This window comes from Suncus etruscus, chromosome 2 (genome assembly GCF_024139225.1).
Source record: "Suncus etruscus isolate mSunEtr1 chromosome 2, mSunEtr1.pri.cur, whole genome shotgun sequence".
In the NCBI taxonomy this organism is placed as follows: Eukaryota; Metazoa; Chordata; class Mammalia; order Eulipotyphla; family Soricidae; genus Suncus; species Suncus etruscus.
Window position 1 is genome coordinate 66,644,727 of NC_064849.1, and position 19,670 is coordinate 66,664,396.

Below are 19,670 nucleotides of genomic sequence, written 5' to 3' on the forward strand. Positions count from 1 at the left end.
TCTCTGGCTCCTTAACATTTTTTTTTTTTGGTTTTTGGGCCACACCCGGTGGTGCTCAGGGGTTATTCCTGGCTATCTGCTCAGAAATAGCTCCTGGCAGGCACGGGGGACCATATGGGACACCGGGATTTGAACCAGCCACCTTTGGTCCTGGATCGGCTGCTTGCAAGGCAAACGCCGCTGTGCTATCTCTCCGGGCCCTCCTTAACATCTTTTGATGTCTGATATGCCCCTTAAATTGAACTTTTATCTATCCATCTGCTTCTTTCCACTTTCTCCATGGTTTCAAAATTGCTTAAGTTGTTGAAGTCAGATATTAGGCTTCTTTCTACTTTCCTTCAATCTAAGAAAATTTCCTCAGTTCTTTGATTCTTTCCTCTCCACGTCTGTCTAGCAACTAGTCTTCATTGGTATATATTCTGTGCCTATTTACTTCCATTTCTGGTCATCAATCACCTGAGTATGTTGGTCCATTAATGAATGATTCCTCTGCATCTTCTTTAAATTTGCAGACCATTCTCTACATGGCAGATCTAGCAACCATAAAAAATATAAATCAGGTCCAGAAGGAGTGCAACAGATTGGAACACACATGCTTTGCATGTGGGAGACCCAGGCTTGATATCTGACAACACATGGCTTTCTGAATTCTACTAAGGGTAACCCTAGCTGGGATTAGCTGCTGAGTACTGCTGTATATGTGCTCTGCCCCTCCATCCATAAAAAAGATGCATCCCATATGGTTCCTTGAACCTGCAGCACTAATTTCTGAGCACAGAGCCAGGAGTAACTCCTGAACGCTGTCAGGGATGGCTCAAAAACAAATGAAAAAAAACTCTGAAGTGTTCTGGGGCCGGGAAGGTGGCGCTGGAGGTAAGGTGTCTGCCTTGTAAGCGCTAGCGTAGGATGGACCGCGGTTCGATCCCCCGGCATCCCATATGGTCCCCCCAAACCAGGGGCGATTTCTGAGCGCATAGCCAGGAGTAACCCCTGAGCGTCAAACGGGTGTGGGCCAAAAACCAAAAAAAAAAAAAACAAAACCTCTGAAGTGTTCTGTTGAGTTTAGGACTGTAAACAGATCCTCTACCTGAATTGCTGATGGGACTCCAAGTACCCTACCTGCTTATTATCTCTCTAGTCCCTCTTTATTTTCTTAGTAGTTGTTCTCTATTGCTCTCCATTGGAGTATATGTTACTTGGAAGCTAGACTTTTTGCCTATTTTGTTTTGTGCTATATTCCCAACACCTGGGACAGCGCATAACACAGTATTCGGGAGACCACGTGATCCCACGTGGGGTTGAACGCAGGTTGGTCACTTATGAGGCAAGTGCCCTATACACTGTACTTTACCTCCGACTCCCTAATTCTTTTTTTTTTTTTTTAAAGAAGTTAAGAGTTTATTGTTTACAGTGTAAGGAGATGGATTTAGGTCCCTCTCAAATGCCCAGGCCTTTCTTCTTTACTATGTCTGATGTCATTTGTCCTGACTCTCAATGTCAGGGTAAATTTATATTTATATCATATTTATATGATGTCCTAAATTCTGTTTCTTGCAGTCTGCCTGACTTCATTGATGATGCCTGGTCTTTTTGCTACTTTCTTCTCTCTCTGATATGTGCTTTCCAAGTCTGAGCACTTTTTTTTGTTTGTTTTTTTGGGTCATACCCAGCAGCGCTCAGGGGCTACTCCTGGCCCTACACTCAGAAGTCGCCCCCAGCAAGCTTGGGGGTCCTTATGGGATGCCTGGATTCGAACCATCATCCTTCTGCTTGCAAGACAAATAAATGCCTTACCTCTGTGCTAGCTCTCCGGCCCCCAAGTCTGAGTTCTGTAGCTCTGTCACTTTTGTCCTCTTGCTGGGGCTTGATGTTTTGTACCTTGTTGCTGGGCTGCTCGAGACTATACTCCAGTGACTCCCTTTTTCTACAGCTGTCATGGTATCTCTGAGCCCACCAAGCCAAACTGTTTCTTCTTTATTAACCTTTCCCAATTCACCAGAAGAGGGAAGATTGAGAGAGACAAAAGTACATATCCAGGTGGGCTTTTACATATCAAAGGAGAGGTTTTAAGGTTAGAGGAAGATGAGGGATTTAGATTTAATTTTAGATTAATAGCTGGGTATCATCTTACAATATGGGTTTCTGGGGATAAGCTGCATACAAGGCAAGTACCTTAACTTGTAAGTACCATTTACTGCTTCTCAGCCCCTACCACATTATTTTAATTGCAGTCATCTGCTTGTTTTTATATCTTGACTATTGTAAATAGTGCTCCAGTGAACATAGGGTGTTTTTTTTTTTTTTAATAAAAGTCTGTTAGAATTCATTTACTTAATTTTCCACGTTATAATTTGGGTTATGTATTTACAGTAGGGGTATATTTCTTTTCTTTTTTCTTTTTTTGGGCCACACCCATTTGATGCTCAGGGGTTACTCCTGGCTAAATGCTCAGAAATCGCCCCTGGCTTGGGGGAACCATATGGGATGCCGGGGGACCGAACCGCAGTCCTTCCTTGGCTGGCTAGCGCTTGCAAGGCAGACACCTTACCTCTAGCGCCACCTCACCGCCCCCAGGGGTATATTTCTTTTTTTTTCTTCGTCTTTTTTTTTTTTTTTTGGTTTTTGGGCCACACCCGGTGGTGCTCAGGGGTTACTCCTGGCTGTCTGCTCAGAAACAGCTCCTAGCAGACACGTGGGACCATATGGGACACCGGGATTCGAACCAACCACCTTTGGTCCTGGATCGGCTGCTTGCAAGGCAAACGCCGCTGTGCTATCTCTCCGGGCCCCCCAGGGGTATATTTCTAAGTTAACAATTTTATTTTAAATTTTTTGTCAGTCAGTGTGCTTGGGGACCTATTAGTTCTAGATTAACATATTCTAGTCTTTTATGCCATCTCTTCAGCCTTGGATTTATCATTTTATTTTGTTATGTTTTAGTGCCATGCCCAGAAGTGCTCAGAGGCTAGAGGCTACTCTCGGTTTGGTGCTTAGGTCTCAGTTTTGATTGTACTTAGGGGACTATGCAGTGTTGAGGCATGAACCCCAGGCCTCCTGTATGCAAAGCTTGTGCTATAGCCTGTTAAATCGTCTCTCTGGCCCTGAATTAAGAGTTACTTTTTCTCTTGATAGATGCCTAGGAATGGAATTGTTGAAACATGCTAGATCTATTTTTAATATTTGAAAGAGCGAGTGTAAAACTATGCAAAACTTTGCTAGTGCAAAACCCAGAGCCTTGGGTTCTGTCCCTGGTACTGCATGGTCCCCTGAATGCCCTGGGAATAGATCCTCATGCATTGATTGAGCCAGAAGTAGCCCTTCATTCAGCACTGTGTGGTGGGCCCCAGACCAGGCTAACAAGCAGTCGTTTTTGGAGGAACCCTCCATATTTCCACAGAGGCTGACTAGTCTTCATTTCTTACCCACTACAGTTGCTTTTTTTTTTTTTTTTAATTTTTGTTTTTGAGCCACACTCGGTGATGCTCTGGGGTTATTCCTAGCTATGCGCTCAGAAATTGCCCCTGGCTTGGGGGACATGGGATGCTGGGGGATTGAACTGCAGTCTGTCCTAGGTTAGCGTGAGCAAGACAAATGCCCTACCACCTGCAGGTCCCTAAAGTTGCTTTTTTGGAGGAGTTTTTGGAATAGGCATTATTTGGTCATTTTTGTACCCTTATACACCCAAAGAATCTGACACCCCTATCAGTAGCACAGGCTCTGGCTGGCATGGTCTGTAATTCTGTACTTAGAGATGCTTATCAGGTTTCTGGACGAAGGCAGAATACTTTGGACAGTTTCCCAAGGTAATTGCTTCAGCCTCCACTGCCTGTCCACCACGTTGTCACTGTTTTAGGCCTCAAAGTGGTCTTGGTCTTGGGGACCCCTCACGGTCTTGGGAACCACCCATGTCCTTTCCTTCTTTTTGGAACTTTGATTCTTTGGATGTCACTGAGGGAATTCACTGCCTCATCATTACTTTATCTCTCATTCACAAGGAGGTTCTCTTTCGTCCTCTTGTATTGTCTGAAACTCTACCTGCATCTTCTACCTGAACTGCCACGGTTAACAGTTGGTATCTGTTTCTCCAGATTTTTTTTCTAGGTTGCAACTAAAGTGAATATGGAAACAATGTATCTTTATATCTACTTCTATTTTCAAAAGATATATGTGGAATAAAATGACCTCGCCCTACATTCTATCTTGGGTTTTTACTGTCGATGGATAGAGAATTTATACTATTTTTTCTCAATAATTGCATGGCATTGCATAGCATTTGACTGTGTATCTGTAATGTAACTGCTAATAAACCCCTTGGTCACCTTTGGATGCTTTTTGTTTTAATATAAACAAACACTGTTAAAATGTCTTTGTTCTATAGATGAATTTCTTAGTTAAAAGGTAAGAACTTTTAAAATATTAATATATATTGCCAGGCTTCATTCCTGAAAGGCAAACCAATCTGTAGTCTCCACAGCAGGATTTTAATTGGGTGCCCTTGTTCTGCGTCCTTCATAATTTGAAGGGTCCAGGTACATGGAAAGATCAGTGGTGCTTTTGCAGTGTTTACATGTTGAAGTCTAATGAAAACTATTGCCATAGTAACAGGCTCTGGAGAGCTACACTGATGATTTTCTGGCTGGTGGGTTAGAATTTAGTTCATGCTTTTCTTGCTTGGTGATGGAATGGATGCTAACCGCTATGTGCTCAGAAATCGCTCCTTTTTTGGGGGATCATATGGGATGCTGGGGGTCGAACTGTGGTCTGTCCTAGGCTAGCTCGGGCAAGGCAGACACTTCTTGCACCACCATTCTGGCCCCCAAGTTGACTTTTCTTAAATGGGGTAATTTTCACAGGCTTAACGATATTCTGGCAAAGTATACACTTGGTGCTTCCATTTCATGTCAGATGGTGACTATGGCTGATGTATCAGCTTGAATCTTCAAAGTCACAGAATGTGGATGAGAGTTTTCTGTCAAGAAGAACTTGTCAAGAAGCTTGAGTTTCCTGTCTTTTTTGAGACTAGCAGCTGCTGGAACTTTGAAGTTAATTTATCTACAACTATGAGATTCTTATGGATGACATGTTTATAATCTCTGCTATGTACCATATGATTATATTAAAAATAAATTCAGTTTCATCACCTCTGACATTCAGTTTTGCCCCTTGTTATTTAAATATAAGCTTAGGATATCTTTATATTAATTTTTCTGTGTAGGCCTTTAGATTTTGATCCTAGAAGTTATTTTTAAATATTATCTTAACTTTATGAAACTGAAGTACGCAACTTGGTGAATTTTTTAATTCACCCTTTAGCCACCACCAACTTCAAGATTTAGAATATTACCTGTATCTTGAAACCTTCTATATGTCCATCTTCATCTCACTTACTCCGTGAAAGATTAAAGCCACTATCTCCTGACTTGGATTGTCATAGATTGGTTGTGCCTATAGTAAGCTTTACATAAATGGAATTAAATAGCTTGTACTTTTTTTTTTTATTATGTTGCTCAACCCTTCCAGTGGAATTTATCTGTTTTAGAAAGTTGTTTTTGTTTCTCTGTGTAACCTATTTTATGCATTTGCAATTATTTGTTCGCTTTACTTCCTGTAGATAAAAAGATTGGTTCAAATTTAGAGCTATGGTGGATATTATTCCTGTGCCTTTTAATGTAGGCATGCATTGTTTCTTTTAGAATAGTTGATGGATCACTATATATGTGAATATATGTGTTCATTAGCAATATTGTTTGATGCTTGTGAATAATCATGATTGTACTTTATTTCTTATATAGTTTGCCTGCGAATACAGATCAACCCACAGAACAAAGCGGATTTCCAAGGCATCTCCCCAGAACGAGCCTTTGCTGATTTTCTTTTTGCCAGCACCATTCTGCACCTTGTTGTTATGAACTTCGTTGGATGAATAATTCCTTTTAATTGAGGAATAGGAGGTGATAAGAATGTAAGTGATAATCATAACTCTTGTCCCATAATGTTGACTTTAACAGTAGAAATTGGATGGGGCTGGTTTTGTCTATGGTTGACAAGGTTCCCATATTGCTGATAAAATGGTTGTAGCGTTTTCTATTGGTCTGCAAAGTAAGCGTTATATCATTATGATTCATCTGTGTTGCTGCTCTTGGTCATTGCCTTTTCTTCTTACTGTTCTGCAAATCATTATGATAACAGAAAATGGAAGTTTGCCTGTAGCTAGCTAATACATTAATTTCTGCACCAATAACTCCATGAAAAGAGCTCAGAAATTTTGGAAGAGACATAACTTTTAGGCTTTTTTTTTGCTTTTAGATTTGCTCTATAATTTTTTTCTGATTTTGATCTTAACTGAAATTAAATGCTAGGCCATTGTCCCCAGAGTACCTTATAGTGCTTTTATGCCCAATAGGTTTATAGTATATGCTGAATGAATGAATGAATGAATGGCCATTTGCTAATAACATACTTGATAAAGTAGAAGTGGGGAATTGAATTAGGTTAGGAAAGAACTTTAAAATGCATGATGAAGTGCCAAGGACGTGGCTCAAGAATACTTTGTATACATGAGATCTGGGTTTGATCAGTACTGTTGAAAATTGTAAGGAATTTGATTCATTTGCTTGCCTTCCTTTTTTTTATTATTTCATAGTGAAGCTTTTTTCTTAAACAATTTGATATAGTTTTTAAAAACAGCAATGGAACCAGAGTATGTTTGAGTGATAGAAATTGAAAAGTTGGGGGCCAGAGTGATAGTACAGTGGATAGGGTTCTTGCTTTGCATGTGACTGATCAGGATTTGATTCCTGGGATCCCATGTGATCCCTCAAGCACTGCCAGGAGTAATTACTGAGTGCAGAGCCAGGAGTAGCACCTGAGATTGCTATATGTGGACCTAAAACAGAAAACTAAAAACAAACTAAAAGGAAGGTGAAAGTTGTCAGATTTCTAGCTCAGTGATAAAGTTTGAGAAAGAAGACCGCCCGTTGTTCTAATACAGCTTAAATACTCATAACAACTCTTTGGAAACCTGATTAGGATTAGATTTGCCCTCTCCAGCATGTGGTGTTACTGGGAACACTAAGAAAAGTAGCATGTGACTCCTCCCTTGGTGAAAAGGAGAGGAGAGGAGGAGAGAAAGCATGTGACTAGCAAAGTTAGAGTGTTGTATGAGTCCAGAAAGAGGAGCAGCTGTGCTACGTGGAGCTGAGGCAGCACAGTATCTGACCAGTGTTGACTCTTGGAGCACAGCTAGAAAACAGACCCACTGACACAAACGCTCTTATGCTTGTTATGAGTAACTTGACACTGAGAGTAACCTGACTGGACAGGTCATAAGTACATGATGTCCTAACTCTAGATTTCTATTGCTAAATGAGTTGTGGTTTGTGCTTAGAAAGGGCCAAGAACAAAGACCAAGGACCAAGGATATTCTTTGAGTTTAGGGAGATAACGCAGCATAGAAAATTATTTCCTTGAGCTGTTGTGATTGGAGAAGTACTCTGCTGCAGAGAGCTTAGTATTTCAAAATTATGACAGGAACAGACAAAATAGCAGGATCAGCAGAAACTGTACTGCGGATCATATTAACAACCTAAGGACACTTGTTCAGTGGGGAAGGAAATATGGGCCCAAGGTATAGCAAAACCTTTCAGACCTAGACTACACTGTAACATTGTTCTGTAGGGAGTTCATAATTTATTACAATTATTTTTTGCCACACCCAGTATTCTGAAATCTAATCATATTTTTGTGTCTGGGGTTGGACAAGGAGGCATATAGTGCAGGGAAAGGAAACCAGGCCTTATGCAGAGCATATAATCTAGCCTATTGTGTTATCTCTACTGCTCTGAAAAATTCTCTTCGTCCCTCCTCCCCACTGTGAGAGTTTTTCACAGAGATCCTTCATTTGACTTTTACTATACTGTCTTGCTATATTTCTAAATATCTATTTGCCCTTTTCATGTGCTTCTAATTCAGCTCTATGTGTGGAGTGCCAAAAACACTTTTAAAATAGTTTCCAAGTGAGTTCAATATTTATACCAACTCAGAAGATAGAACAAAGTAGATTACATTCTTCATACTTGCCAAGTACATTTGAGAGTTGGGCATAAAAAGAATAAACATCCATAGTGTGCTGCTCTTGCATGAATTGGGTGGGGGGAGTGACATTTAAAACTGCAGTTACTCTGAGGAAGCAGATCAAAAGAATATGGCAGAGTTTAAAATGGATTTATTCAGGGCCAAGTACAGGAGATAACATAATGAGTACTCAGTGCAGGCAGACTTTAAAGGGTTATTCTGTATTATACTTTATTTTTACATAACTTTGTAAAGGTAGACTTGATAATTTTATAGCCAACAGGTTCAGCGACTCTTGCTAGAAATTTGATAATCTATTGTTTATGGACCATGCCTGGTGGTGCTCAAGGCTACTCCTGACTGGGTGATCAAGGGTCATTCCTGACTCTACTTGGGAAGAGATGTGATGCCAGAACCATAATCTGGGCCTCCTGTATGCAAAGCATATGCTCTAGCCCTTTGAACTAGTTCAATGGCTCCACTTTTACTTAGTTTGTTTGAAAATTGCAGAGTGAAGAAATATGTTTCAGAAGTTAAGCATAGACTTGTTCTTTAAGTCCTGGTTTTCCCTTGTACACATTTCACTTGCTTGTCTATATTTCTTTGCTCATTAGCATTTTCCACTGTGGAGAAGCCCATGATCTCTCTTGCATATTCCCCTTACTTCTCACATCTAAGTAAGTTTTTAATCATGCTTCACTAAAAAAAAAAAAAAAAAAAAAAAAAAAGTTAACCACAATAATTGCATTATTCTGTGGCATTGGACATTGCTACCCTACCAAAAATCTCTCAAGATTGGGATATTCTCATAGGTAAAAGTTTAGGTAAAGCATGCACCCAGGAAAGAATAGAATAGGTAACAGGGCAAACACAATTTAGGGTTTTTTAGTTGCTGCCAGTGTAAACAGTGGCTCACTTGTTGGTGAGGGTGGGGCAGTGATGTGGTATTGAATAACCGGTGAGACCACTAATAGCTGCCAACGTGACTAAAGTTTGGACAGTTCTTGTGTGTGTTTGTTTCTTTCCTATGCGTGTGTTTGTCTCATTCTCCATGACCAACCCCTGCTAGATGACTAAGTCCACAGTGCCAACCCAATAGCTATTATACAGAGTTGTCTCCCTTAGTACTTAGCTTTTTTTTCCTTTTATTGTAACAATTCAAGAAAATATAGGAAAACATAGAGAATAATATAATAAACAGCTGTGTATTCACCACTTGGAGTTGACAGGTTTTGAACAGATTAAAAATTGTCGATTCAGATGACTTTCCCTTGGGATCCCTTTCCAGTGCAACTTCCTTCCCTCTGTGTTAAGACTTGAACATTTTCATGGTGTATTTTCTGTTATTAAAATGTTTTATTTTCCCCTTGCTGTTGTGATTGGTTGTGATTATTAAGGGTGTGTCTGTCGTACACGTAGTCTGCTTGCCAAGAGTCTCATTTAGGTTGTCAATGATCCCCACATGACAGTTCCCTGGATCAGTATACTTGGCATGTGAAACATTGCCAGTGCTATGCCACTGAGCTTTCCCTGGCCACCTCATGATAAAACATTCAACCTGGACTAATGTAAAGTCTAGTTCTTTAACACAGCCCTTGCATATTTTACATTTTGTGGTGTCCTGTAAACATACCAAGATGAGAGTAGGAATCTTTATTTTTGGATGGGGGCTGTGTGTTGGGCCACACATTGCTGTGCTTAGGGACTTCTCCTGGCTCTGTTTAGGGGTCACTTCTAGCATGCTCTAGGGACCATATGGGATTGTGGATAGAACTGGTGTTGGCTGCATGCAAGGCAGCTGTGCCTCAGCCCTAAATTATCTCTCAGCTCCAGTACTAGGCAATGTTCAGGTAAGACTTAAGCTGATCGGTTGGCAGCCCTGGCTATATCTGGCTATCCTGCTGGTTAAGAGTAGATTTCCAATGTATGTTAGATTATCATAAAAATAAAATGTAGGATCTGGAGTGATGGTACAGTAGGTAGGGCATTTGCCTTTCATGTGGCTGACCTGAGTTCGATCCCTAGCATCCCATATGGTCTCCTGAGCCCACCAGGAGTAATTTCTGAGTGCAGAGCCAGGAATAATGCCTAAATGACACCTGGTGTGGCCCCAAACCCCTCTCCCCCTCAATGTAAAAGTGAAAAACCTATGAGTTGCCGAGTGCCTTTAGTCTGTGTACACCTGAAATGATGATCTGTATTTGGCACTTAAGTGGCAGTACATCTTTCTTTTTTTTTTTTTAATTTATTTAAACACCTTAATTACATACATGATTGTGTTTGGGTTTCAGTCATGTAAAGAACACCACCCATCACCAGTGCAACATTCTCATCACCAATGTCCCAAGTCTCCCTCCTCCCCACCCGACCCCCGCCTGTACTCTAGACAGGCTCTCCATTTTCCTCATACATTCTCGTTATTAGGACAGTTCAAAATGTAGTTATTTTCCTAACTAAACTCATCACTATTTGTGGTGAGCTTCCTGAGGTGAGCTGGAACTTCCAGCTCTTTTCTCTTTTGTGTCTGAAAATTATTATTACAAGGGTGTCTTTCATTTTTCTTAAAACCCATAGATGAGTGAGACCATTCTGCGTTTTTCTCTCTCTCTCTGACTTATTTCACTCAGCATAATAGATTCCGTGTACATCCATGTATAGAAAAATTTCATTACTTCATCTCTCCTGACAGCTGCATAATATTCCATTGGCAGTACATCTTTCTGAATGAAAATCTGCCTGACAGGGACTCTTATATTTGACTATTTAAGAAATCAAAATTTGGGGGCCGGGAAGGTGGCGCTGGAGGTAGGGTGTTTGCCTTGCAAGCGTTAGCATAGCACGGACCGCAGTTTGATTCCCCTGGCGTCCCATATGGTTCCCCCAAGCCAGGGGCAATTTCTTTTTTTTTTTTGGTTTTTGGGCCACACCCGTTTGACGCTCAGGGGTTACTCCTGGCTATGTGCTCAGAAATCGCCCCTGGCTTGGGGGGACCCTATGGGACGCCTCGAACCGCGGTCCGTTCCTTGGCTAGCGCTTGTAAGGCAGACACCTTACCTCTAGCACCACCTTCCCGGCCCCGAGCCAGGGGCAATTTCTGATCGCAAAGCCAGGAGTAACCCCTGAGCGTCAAATGGGTGTGGCCCAAAAACCAAAAAAAAAAAAAAAAAAAAAAGAAAGAAAGAAAAAAAAGAAACCAAAATTTGGTATACTTTGGTCATTGTTTCCTGTTTTGTTTATTTCATACCTGGGAAATTCTTGTTAAAAAGTGGCAGCTCATCTTCCTTGCTCCAAAGGGAGATGAAGAGGCATGCAGATGTGTTGGTGGGGGAAGGAACATGAAGCTGGTATCATGAAATGAATTTCAGGAATTGAAATGGGCAGAAAGAGAAGACTTGCTGTTGGAAAAAATGTGATTTGTGTTGGGTGCTCTCTCACACAAGCTCCCTCATCCTCCACACCCTCTTTTTTGTTTTTGGGTCACACCCGGCAGCACTCGGACTACTCCTGGCTCTACGCTCAGAAATTGCCCAGCAGGCTCAGGGGACCAAACGGATGCCGGTATTCCAACCACAGTCCTTCTGTATGCAAGGCAAACGCCCTACTGCTATTACCCCTTTAGTGTTTCTTCTGTAATGGAGGCTTCTCTCACAGTTATTTTTGTTTGTTTTGTTTTTGTTTCTTTTTATTTTGGAGCCAGACCTGACAAGGTCGGGGGAACATGGGGTGCTGGGGATTGATTCCACGTTGGCTGTGTGTAAGGTGAACACTCACTGTTCTAATGTAAGGTGAACATTCACTGTTCTAAGTCCCTCTAGAGTTCTCAGTTCTTTTAAACAATTCTGTTTAATCCTGGTTAGAGAGAGGGGGCTGCAGGATTGAGTAGACTAACTCTAGTAAATACCAGCATTGCTATTTACAAATATGATTGATTACAGGTGGCTTTTTCGTTGTTGTTGTTGTTGTTTTGTTTTGGGAGGCATACCTGGCAATACTCGAGGATTACTTCTGACTGTTTTCAGGAGTTACTCTCAATGGGCTCAGGGAATCATATGGGATGCCAGGGATTGAACTCAGGTAGTCTGTGTACAAGGCTACAGGTGGCTTTTGGAGTCATGGGTTAAGCATAGTGATTACATTACCTTTGCAAGGCAAATTTAGAGTAACTTTCTAGGCTCTGCTGCCACCCAGTGGATTGATTATATGGTTCCTATGCTGAGAGACTTAAGTACAAAGCCTGAGGGAAATTGAATTTGTGGCAGAGACCACTGATATCTTTGTGCTAGAACTTAGTTTCTTGCCATCACTGGAGGGCAGCAGAGGTCCAAGTGGGCTGAATTGCTGGGTGGGGGCTGCTTTTCATTCTGGCCAGAAGTGGGCAGTATGGGGTTAGCACCAAGGGCAGTCATGTAAGGTGCCTACTACTTTTGCTATGCAGGGAAGATGGCATTGCGGATGACCTATAGTTTCCTCTTATTTACCTTTCCTGTCAGTTCAGGAATTTCTTTTTTGGGGGGAGGGATAGTTTTAAGCCTATTTTGTCTCTTGACATGACCCCTTATCTGTAAATTTTTTTTGGAATGAATGAGCCTACTTACTTTTTTTTTTTTTTTTTTTTTTTTGTTGCCACATCTGGTGGCACTCAGGTTACTTACTCCTGGCAGACTTAGGAAACAGTATGTGATGCTGGGGATTAAACCCAAGTCTGCTGCATGTAAGGCAAATGTCTTATTGTATACTACTATCGCTCTGATCCTGGCTTGCTTAGTTTTTCTTTCAATTTTTCTTTTCTTTTTTGGGGTGGTTTCCGGGGGGCACTCCCGGTGATGCTCAGGGGTTACTCCTGGCTATGTGCTCAGAAATTGTTCCTAGCTTGGGGGACCATATGGGACGCCAGGGAATCGAACCTCGGTCCGTCCTAGGCTAGCACATGCAAGGCATATGCCTTACTGCTTCGTGCTACCGCTCCAACCCCTTCTTTCAATTTTTTGATTGTTTTTCACCTTTTATTGAATTTGCTTCAGCCCCTGAAGACGTTCTCAGGAAGGGAACCATTCATCTGTGAAGTGTGTAAAGAGGACTAGAGTGCATGTGTAGGAGTTCCAGGTTCAGTCCCTGGCACTGCATGTTGTGTTTGTCCCCCAGCCACGGGAGTGACCCTTGAATACTGATCCCTTTAAAAAAACAACAAAAATGAGATTTACCTTAAATTTGTAGATTTTGATCTAAATACCACATAATTTTTTATTTTTGACTCTGTTTCCCTTGGAGAGTGAGACATACTCATTCTTTCTTTGGTGGGGGTGGAGGTGGGGATTCCCAAACTGTGTTCAGGGGTTTGGGGCCACTCCTGGTAATTTTTACTAACTGGGCCAGATGATTCAATGCCAGGACCCAGCGATTGGTGCTACTTGGACCCAGCATTCAGTCCTGGAGACCACGAGGGTCACACTTAGTGGTACTCATGGGGCCATGCTCTGTCAGGGATCAAAATTGGGTCCTCCCTGAATTCTTTGCTGTTATTCTTAAATCCCTCAGTTGCTTATTTACTTAAAACCAAATAAAACAAAAGCCCACATACGATCTGGTGGTTGAACTCCAAATCGTATTTGGTTAATGTAAAGCTGCCTGGAAAGAAAGGCACAAAAAAGAAGAGCACAAATGTTTATGTTACGAAGTTTATTGCTGCCCCAACCTCCTGCCTTACTTTCTCTCTCCTTGCTGCTTGGATGGTTCTTTGGCAATTTCATCCTTCCTTGTCACACCCTTCCTTCTTCATGTGCATGAGCCACTTATGGGGTTCTCAGGATCTCATCTGCCTTTAACACTGTTGCCCTTTGTTAGGAAACATCATCCACTTTCCTATCACTCCATCACATTTTATACTTTTCCCCCGGATAGGGCTCTCTCAGGGCTTAGCACAGGGCTAACGGTTACAATGCATGTGTGTTGAATGAGTGTGTGAATGAATACATCTTGTTCAGCTGCAAGAGAAGACTGGAAAGTAGCTGTATAATTACTTCTGTGGGTGCTTAGACATGTGGAAAGTGCTAGGGAAGAAAGAAACCAAGGAAAGTATTCATAATGAAGGCCTGTTGGCTAGAGTGCCAGCTTGAGACTTGAAGTCGGAAGTCCCGCATTTAGATTTTTCTCAGTGTTGAATGGTTGAATAGACAAATAAATTCGTCTCTCAATCCTGTTTTTTATGTCTGCACAATGAGGGGATTGGTTGGATGGTCAGTCTCTTGCAGCTGTTAAGGTCTTTGATGAATAGAATCCATGGTCATTCCCATTGTGTTGCAGGAGAATTGTGCTGTTTATGTGGATCCTCTGTGGGGGTTGCTGTTTTTCCTTTCCCAGTTCTTGGCTTTTGTCCACATGACCAGATCCCTTTCATCCCTTCATAGGAGGTAGAAACTTAAAGTGACTCTTGGTCTTTTGGTCTGAGGTTGTGGTTAAAGAGGTAGAGAACATGTCTTGCAGCGATGAGGTGTGGGTACTGCATCCCATGCGCTCCCTGTATACACTGGTGCCCCTTTGAACTTACTGAGCTGAGTACTGAATGTTGGGAATGGCCCTATAACAGTTCTTTAAAAAGTGCAATGTCTGGAGAAAGTTCTTTTATTAGGCAATGTTTTTAGGATTATTTTGTGGTTGTCACAGGACCAGCATTACAGGAGTCAGATACATTTTGAATACTTTTTGGAGGGAGGGGGAAATGGCCAGCACATATATAAGTGCTGGGGTATTTGTGAGTCATGCAAAACCCGTGCTCTAACCCTTTGAACTTTCTCCTGGCCACCACATACACTTTTTTTTTTTTTTTTGCACCACACCCAGTGATATTCAGAGCTTATACCTGGCTATGCACTTAGGGATCACTCTTGCAGTTCTCAGGGGGATCATATAAGATGTTGGGATTGAACCTGGGTTGACTGCATGCAAGGCAAGTGTCCTACCCACTCTGGATACCCTCACATACACTTTAAACACATGAATCTATGTAATCCTCATGGTCTCCATGTGATGGAGCAATGATTTATGGTGTTCCTACTCGACACGAAGGCATCACTTCTGGTAAAATTTATGCTAATTTGTCTTGGCCTTGCAACTACTAAGTAATTAATGAGAACTTGATCACAGACATTTTGAATCTAAACTTTTGCTTTCCTTCCTTGATTATATTCAGAGACTGATGATCGATATAAATGTATCTTCATGTTAGAAAGTTTCAATTAAAAATACTAAATTGTTTGACATTTTTTTAAGTCTTTATGGGGCCATAGATGGTGGTGCTGGAGCAGGGCCATATAGTTTTGAGGATCATACCCAGGGCCTTGCACATGCCAAGTGCTTGTTTTATTATTTGAGCTACATATTGGGTTTCTATTTTTTATTTTAATTTACTAATATTGTTTGTTTACTGGGTACACCCAGTGAAGCTCAAGAATTATTCTTGAGGGGCTCCAGGGACCATATGGGATGCTAGAGATTGAGCCTGGCCATCAGCAATTAAAGCAAGCACCCTTCTCGCTGTATTATTTATGTATTTATTATTTATGTGGTTTAGGTCATACCTGGCCATACTCAGGTGTAGCTATCCTGAATCCATGCTTAGGTATTTTTCCCAGGAATGCTTGGGGGACTATGTGGTATCAGGGCTTGAGCCTGGGCCTCTTGCTTGTCTTTTTAAATGGGAAAAACTTTGGAGAGGTTGATAGGAGCGGTTGAAGACAGGATGGGAGTAGAACAAATAGCCATGAGTGACATGTGGTCATTGAGAATTGGAAATTTGGCAAGTGACTGTGGAACTGAGTTTTGGTTTAAAGGTTTTGCTCTCTGTTACTCATAACTGTGATACCAGACACCCCAGCTCTGGACAATCTGTAAAGGTTAGTTTCTTCATGTATAAAATGAGAATTAGATGATCTGATCTTTTGCCTTTCCTTTGACTTTTAGCATTGTGTCATGCTTTCTGAAATTGTAGTGATTCCAACTGATCTCTGAACCTAGATTTTCTGCAGAATATAGTCTTTGATACACATTTTCTCTGATTTCAGTTTTAATTGGGTGGCCTGGATTCAGGATGAGCTGAAGTTGAAGGAAAATCAGTATTTGTGCATCTCTGCTTTATGCTGGATTGAGATGGTGTTGGAGAAGAATACAAATTCCAAATAGAAAGGACCCTGCCTGGCATTATCTTTGTGTCTGTATAGAGAATAATTATTTTTAACAGTTCTTTGTATTGTGCCTTGCTTTCCTTTAAGACGATTAGAATAGACTGATCAGATGGCACTCCTTTTTGCAGTCGTGAAGTGACCGAAGAAGTCATTTTAACTTTTCTCAGTAGGTGTCTTCTGTTTTGCATGTCTGATATCTAGGAAGAACATATTATTAGTCAGTTTTGTGAAGCCATTATCTTCTGGTTCACTGCTGAAACCATTTTTCTCAGTTGTTGAATAGTCCAATTTTGTTGAGCCAGAATTTCAAAAAAATCCTAGAATACTCTTCTTTTTGGAATATGTAATGGTAGATATATTTTGCTTCAAAAGAAGGAGCAGATCTTGTAATTAGAATTTTCTGCAAGTTACCATCCAAGGGAAATGTATAGCAGTCACTTTTGTCTTCTATATGGGCCACTTCCAATGTCTTATAGGAGTTAATGTTTTTATATAGAATCTGAAAACTTGGCTTTTTAAAATTGGAATTTCTTTATAATTCTAAATGTGCCAAAGTTCAGTTGAAATAGTCATATGCTTTTTTTTTTTTTTTTTTTTTGGTGGTTTTTGGGCAATATTCAGCAATGTTCAGGAATTACTCCTGGCATGCTCAGAGGCCATATGAAATGCCTGAGATCAAATCCAGGTCAGTTTTGTTTTGTTTTGTTTTAGGCCATACCCTGGTGATGCTCAGGGGTTACTCCTGGCTATGTGCTCAGAAATTGTTTCTGGCTTGGGGGACCTATGGGATGCCAGGGGATCGAATTGTGGTCTGTCTTAGGTTACTGCGTGCAAGGCAGACATCCTACTGCTTGTGCCACCCACTGCTTCGGCCCCTGAACCCAGGTCAGTTTTGTGCAGGGCAAGCACCTGCTATCACTCAGGCCCCTGAAATAGGTCCTTTGTTCTTGTCTTTTCTCACTTTAGCCACTAGAATTGGTGTGCTCTATTATTAAACTCTATTGCCACAGAGTTTACTTGAAGAAATTTGATGCAGGGCCAGAGCGATAGCCCAGTGGTAGGGCATTTGCCTTTCATGCAGCTGATCCAGGACGGACTCTGTTTGATCCCTGGAGTCTCATATGGTCCCCCAAGCCAGGGTCGATTTAACCCCTAAGTGTCACCAGGCGTGGCCCAAAAACCAAAAACGAAAAAAAAAAAAGAAATTCAATGGAAGATCAGTGGTAGAGCAGAGCGCTACTATGTGAGGTCCTGGGTTTAACACCACAAAATTAAACAAAGATGAATTTGATGGTGTGACTAGGTGAATTTTATAGATTTCTTCGTTCTGGTTTTCTTTGTTCACTATGAATACTTTCTACTTCATGTTTCTGCTCACTATTTTATACCTCTCTTGATTATATTTCAAAGCTTCAGATAAATTGAAACCATGTAGTATTTCAGTTAATAACATTGTTAGTGAAATAAAAACACTCTTGTCTAGTAGCCTCAGATCTCCAGGTCATTGGAATCAGTACACTAAATAAAGATGATGTCCTTTTGCCCAGCTGGGCCATCCAGCTCTTCTGAGAAGTGTTTCCTTCTCTTTATCCCTCCCTCCCTGCCTCTACCACCTCCCTGGCCCTAGTTTGGGTCTCTTGATTCTATTGTCATTGACTTTGGTTTGGGTATTTAGGTTTGACAATTTTTTATTTTCACTCAATAAGCATTAATTTTTATAGGGTTTTCTATAGAATGTGCTTAAGAAAACATTTGCTGAATTCTGATTTGTCTAGCCAGGCTTACACACTGTCCATTATTTGGGAATACCGTAACAGTCTTTGTCTGTGGGTTTATTGTACATTGGAAGATTTGGGGCCCTGCCTGTGATATCAGAAAGCTATACTTTGATATCTCTTCTTACCTTCTGTTTCTTTTTTTTTTTTTTTTAGGTTTACCTCCTGATTTCCCCTGGATAAGTGTTCTTGAGATGGCAGTTGGTTGGGCATTTGGATTTTCTCCAGTTTTATCCGCCTCCTGAATCTAATTTGGTATGCAGGTGAAGAGCCCAGAGAAGTTCCCTCGCTTCTGTGTCAGAATAACTTTGTAATGAGCATTTATTAGTGTGACCTCAGCTTTCCATTAAGTATAATTTCTTTGCCTTCAGCAATAAAATACTCTTGTGCCACTCCTTCCTATTTCTCTGGCTCTTTTTTTAAAAAAATTTCTTTCTTACTGCTATTAAAAATCCCTTTTTCCTTCAATCCTGTGGAAACTCTCTAGTTGACAACTTGTGAATCTACCATATGTTTTCATTAAGTATTTAAAGTCTGTGTGAGGTGGAGCTGGCAGCCCAATCTTTTGTCTTTTCTTGGAGCTAGTAATACTCTACTAAGTCTTCAGTTGTTTCAGGTGGTCAGTCTCTTGTGCATATTCCTGGAAATGCATCATGAACACTGTTAGAAACAGCACAAAATATGGCTACCATGTTTACATTAGTCTCAGCATACCGTTGTGGAGAAAATTGGAATATGTGTCTCTTAGGCATTGTAATTAGTGCAGAAAGTATATTTATTTATAGGATAAACTCATCTTCAAACCATTACCACAAATACACTTTCATTTCTTCATGAAATTATCTTGTGGGGATCTAGTCTTCATCCAGGAGTGAAGAAACAAACTCAGGTTTGTAACTTAGCTTAATGTTAGAGTTCATGACCCAGCTTGGGCAGGATGATGGACTGTGGGCTGGAGTCTGAACATACTTGTACGTCTCCCTCTGGCAGCCCTATTTTCAACTCAGGTGCTATATATAGAAAGCAAGCTATGTTGAAAATTGTTGTATTTAAATTTAGCTGACTACTGAGGTGATGAGTTGTCCTTTAGAGGTTTCTTCAACTGGGCTACACATTAGAATCTGGGGTGGGTATAGGGAGGGAATATAAAAACAAATTTGCAATGGACAGGTTACAGCCCCAGAACAATTCAATAAAAATGTTTGGAAAAAAATTATTGGAAGTGGCACATGTACTCTGTACAGCTAACTAGATGATGTGTACCAAACAAAGCACTGCTCTCTGCATTCTTGGTACTGTTGGCCAGTATGTTGACATTACCAAGACCTTATTCGATGCTCATATTCCACCCTAGACTAAGAGAAGCATAATATTTATCAGTCTCCAGGTAATTCAGGTGTACATGAAGCCAGAGAAGCATTAATCTTTAGCAGTGGTTCTAAATGTTGGTGCTTTCAGAGTGACCTGGAACTTGGTGAAAGATTTGTATCTCTGTTTGTGCAACTCTTTCACAATAAAGAACTGCTCTAGATCAGAAGCTGACAAGAATAAAAGAAGATAAATGGGCATGAATTTATTCTTTTTTTTTGGTGTTTGGTTTTTGGGTCACACTCAGTGGTGCTCAGGGGTTACGCCTGGCTCTATG

General features: G+C 41.0%; 1 protein-coding gene across 1 annotated transcript in view; it reads left to right on the forward strand.

The window, feature by feature from the left end:
• DAD1 (defender against cell death 1) overlaps positions 1–18,427 on the forward strand; it is a 32,073-nt gene extending 13,646 nt beyond the window's left edge. Inside the window, exons 2-3 of the mRNA XM_049768720.1 lie at positions 5,793–5,962; positions 18,182–18,427. Coding sequence (XP_049624677.1) covers positions 5,793–5,923 — 131 coding nt within the window. The 3' untranslated portion in view covers positions 5,924–5,962; positions 18,182–18,427. The remainder of the gene's footprint in view (positions 1–5,792; positions 5,963–18,181) is intronic.
• The last annotated feature ends 1,243 nt before the right edge of the window (positions 18,428–19,670 follow it).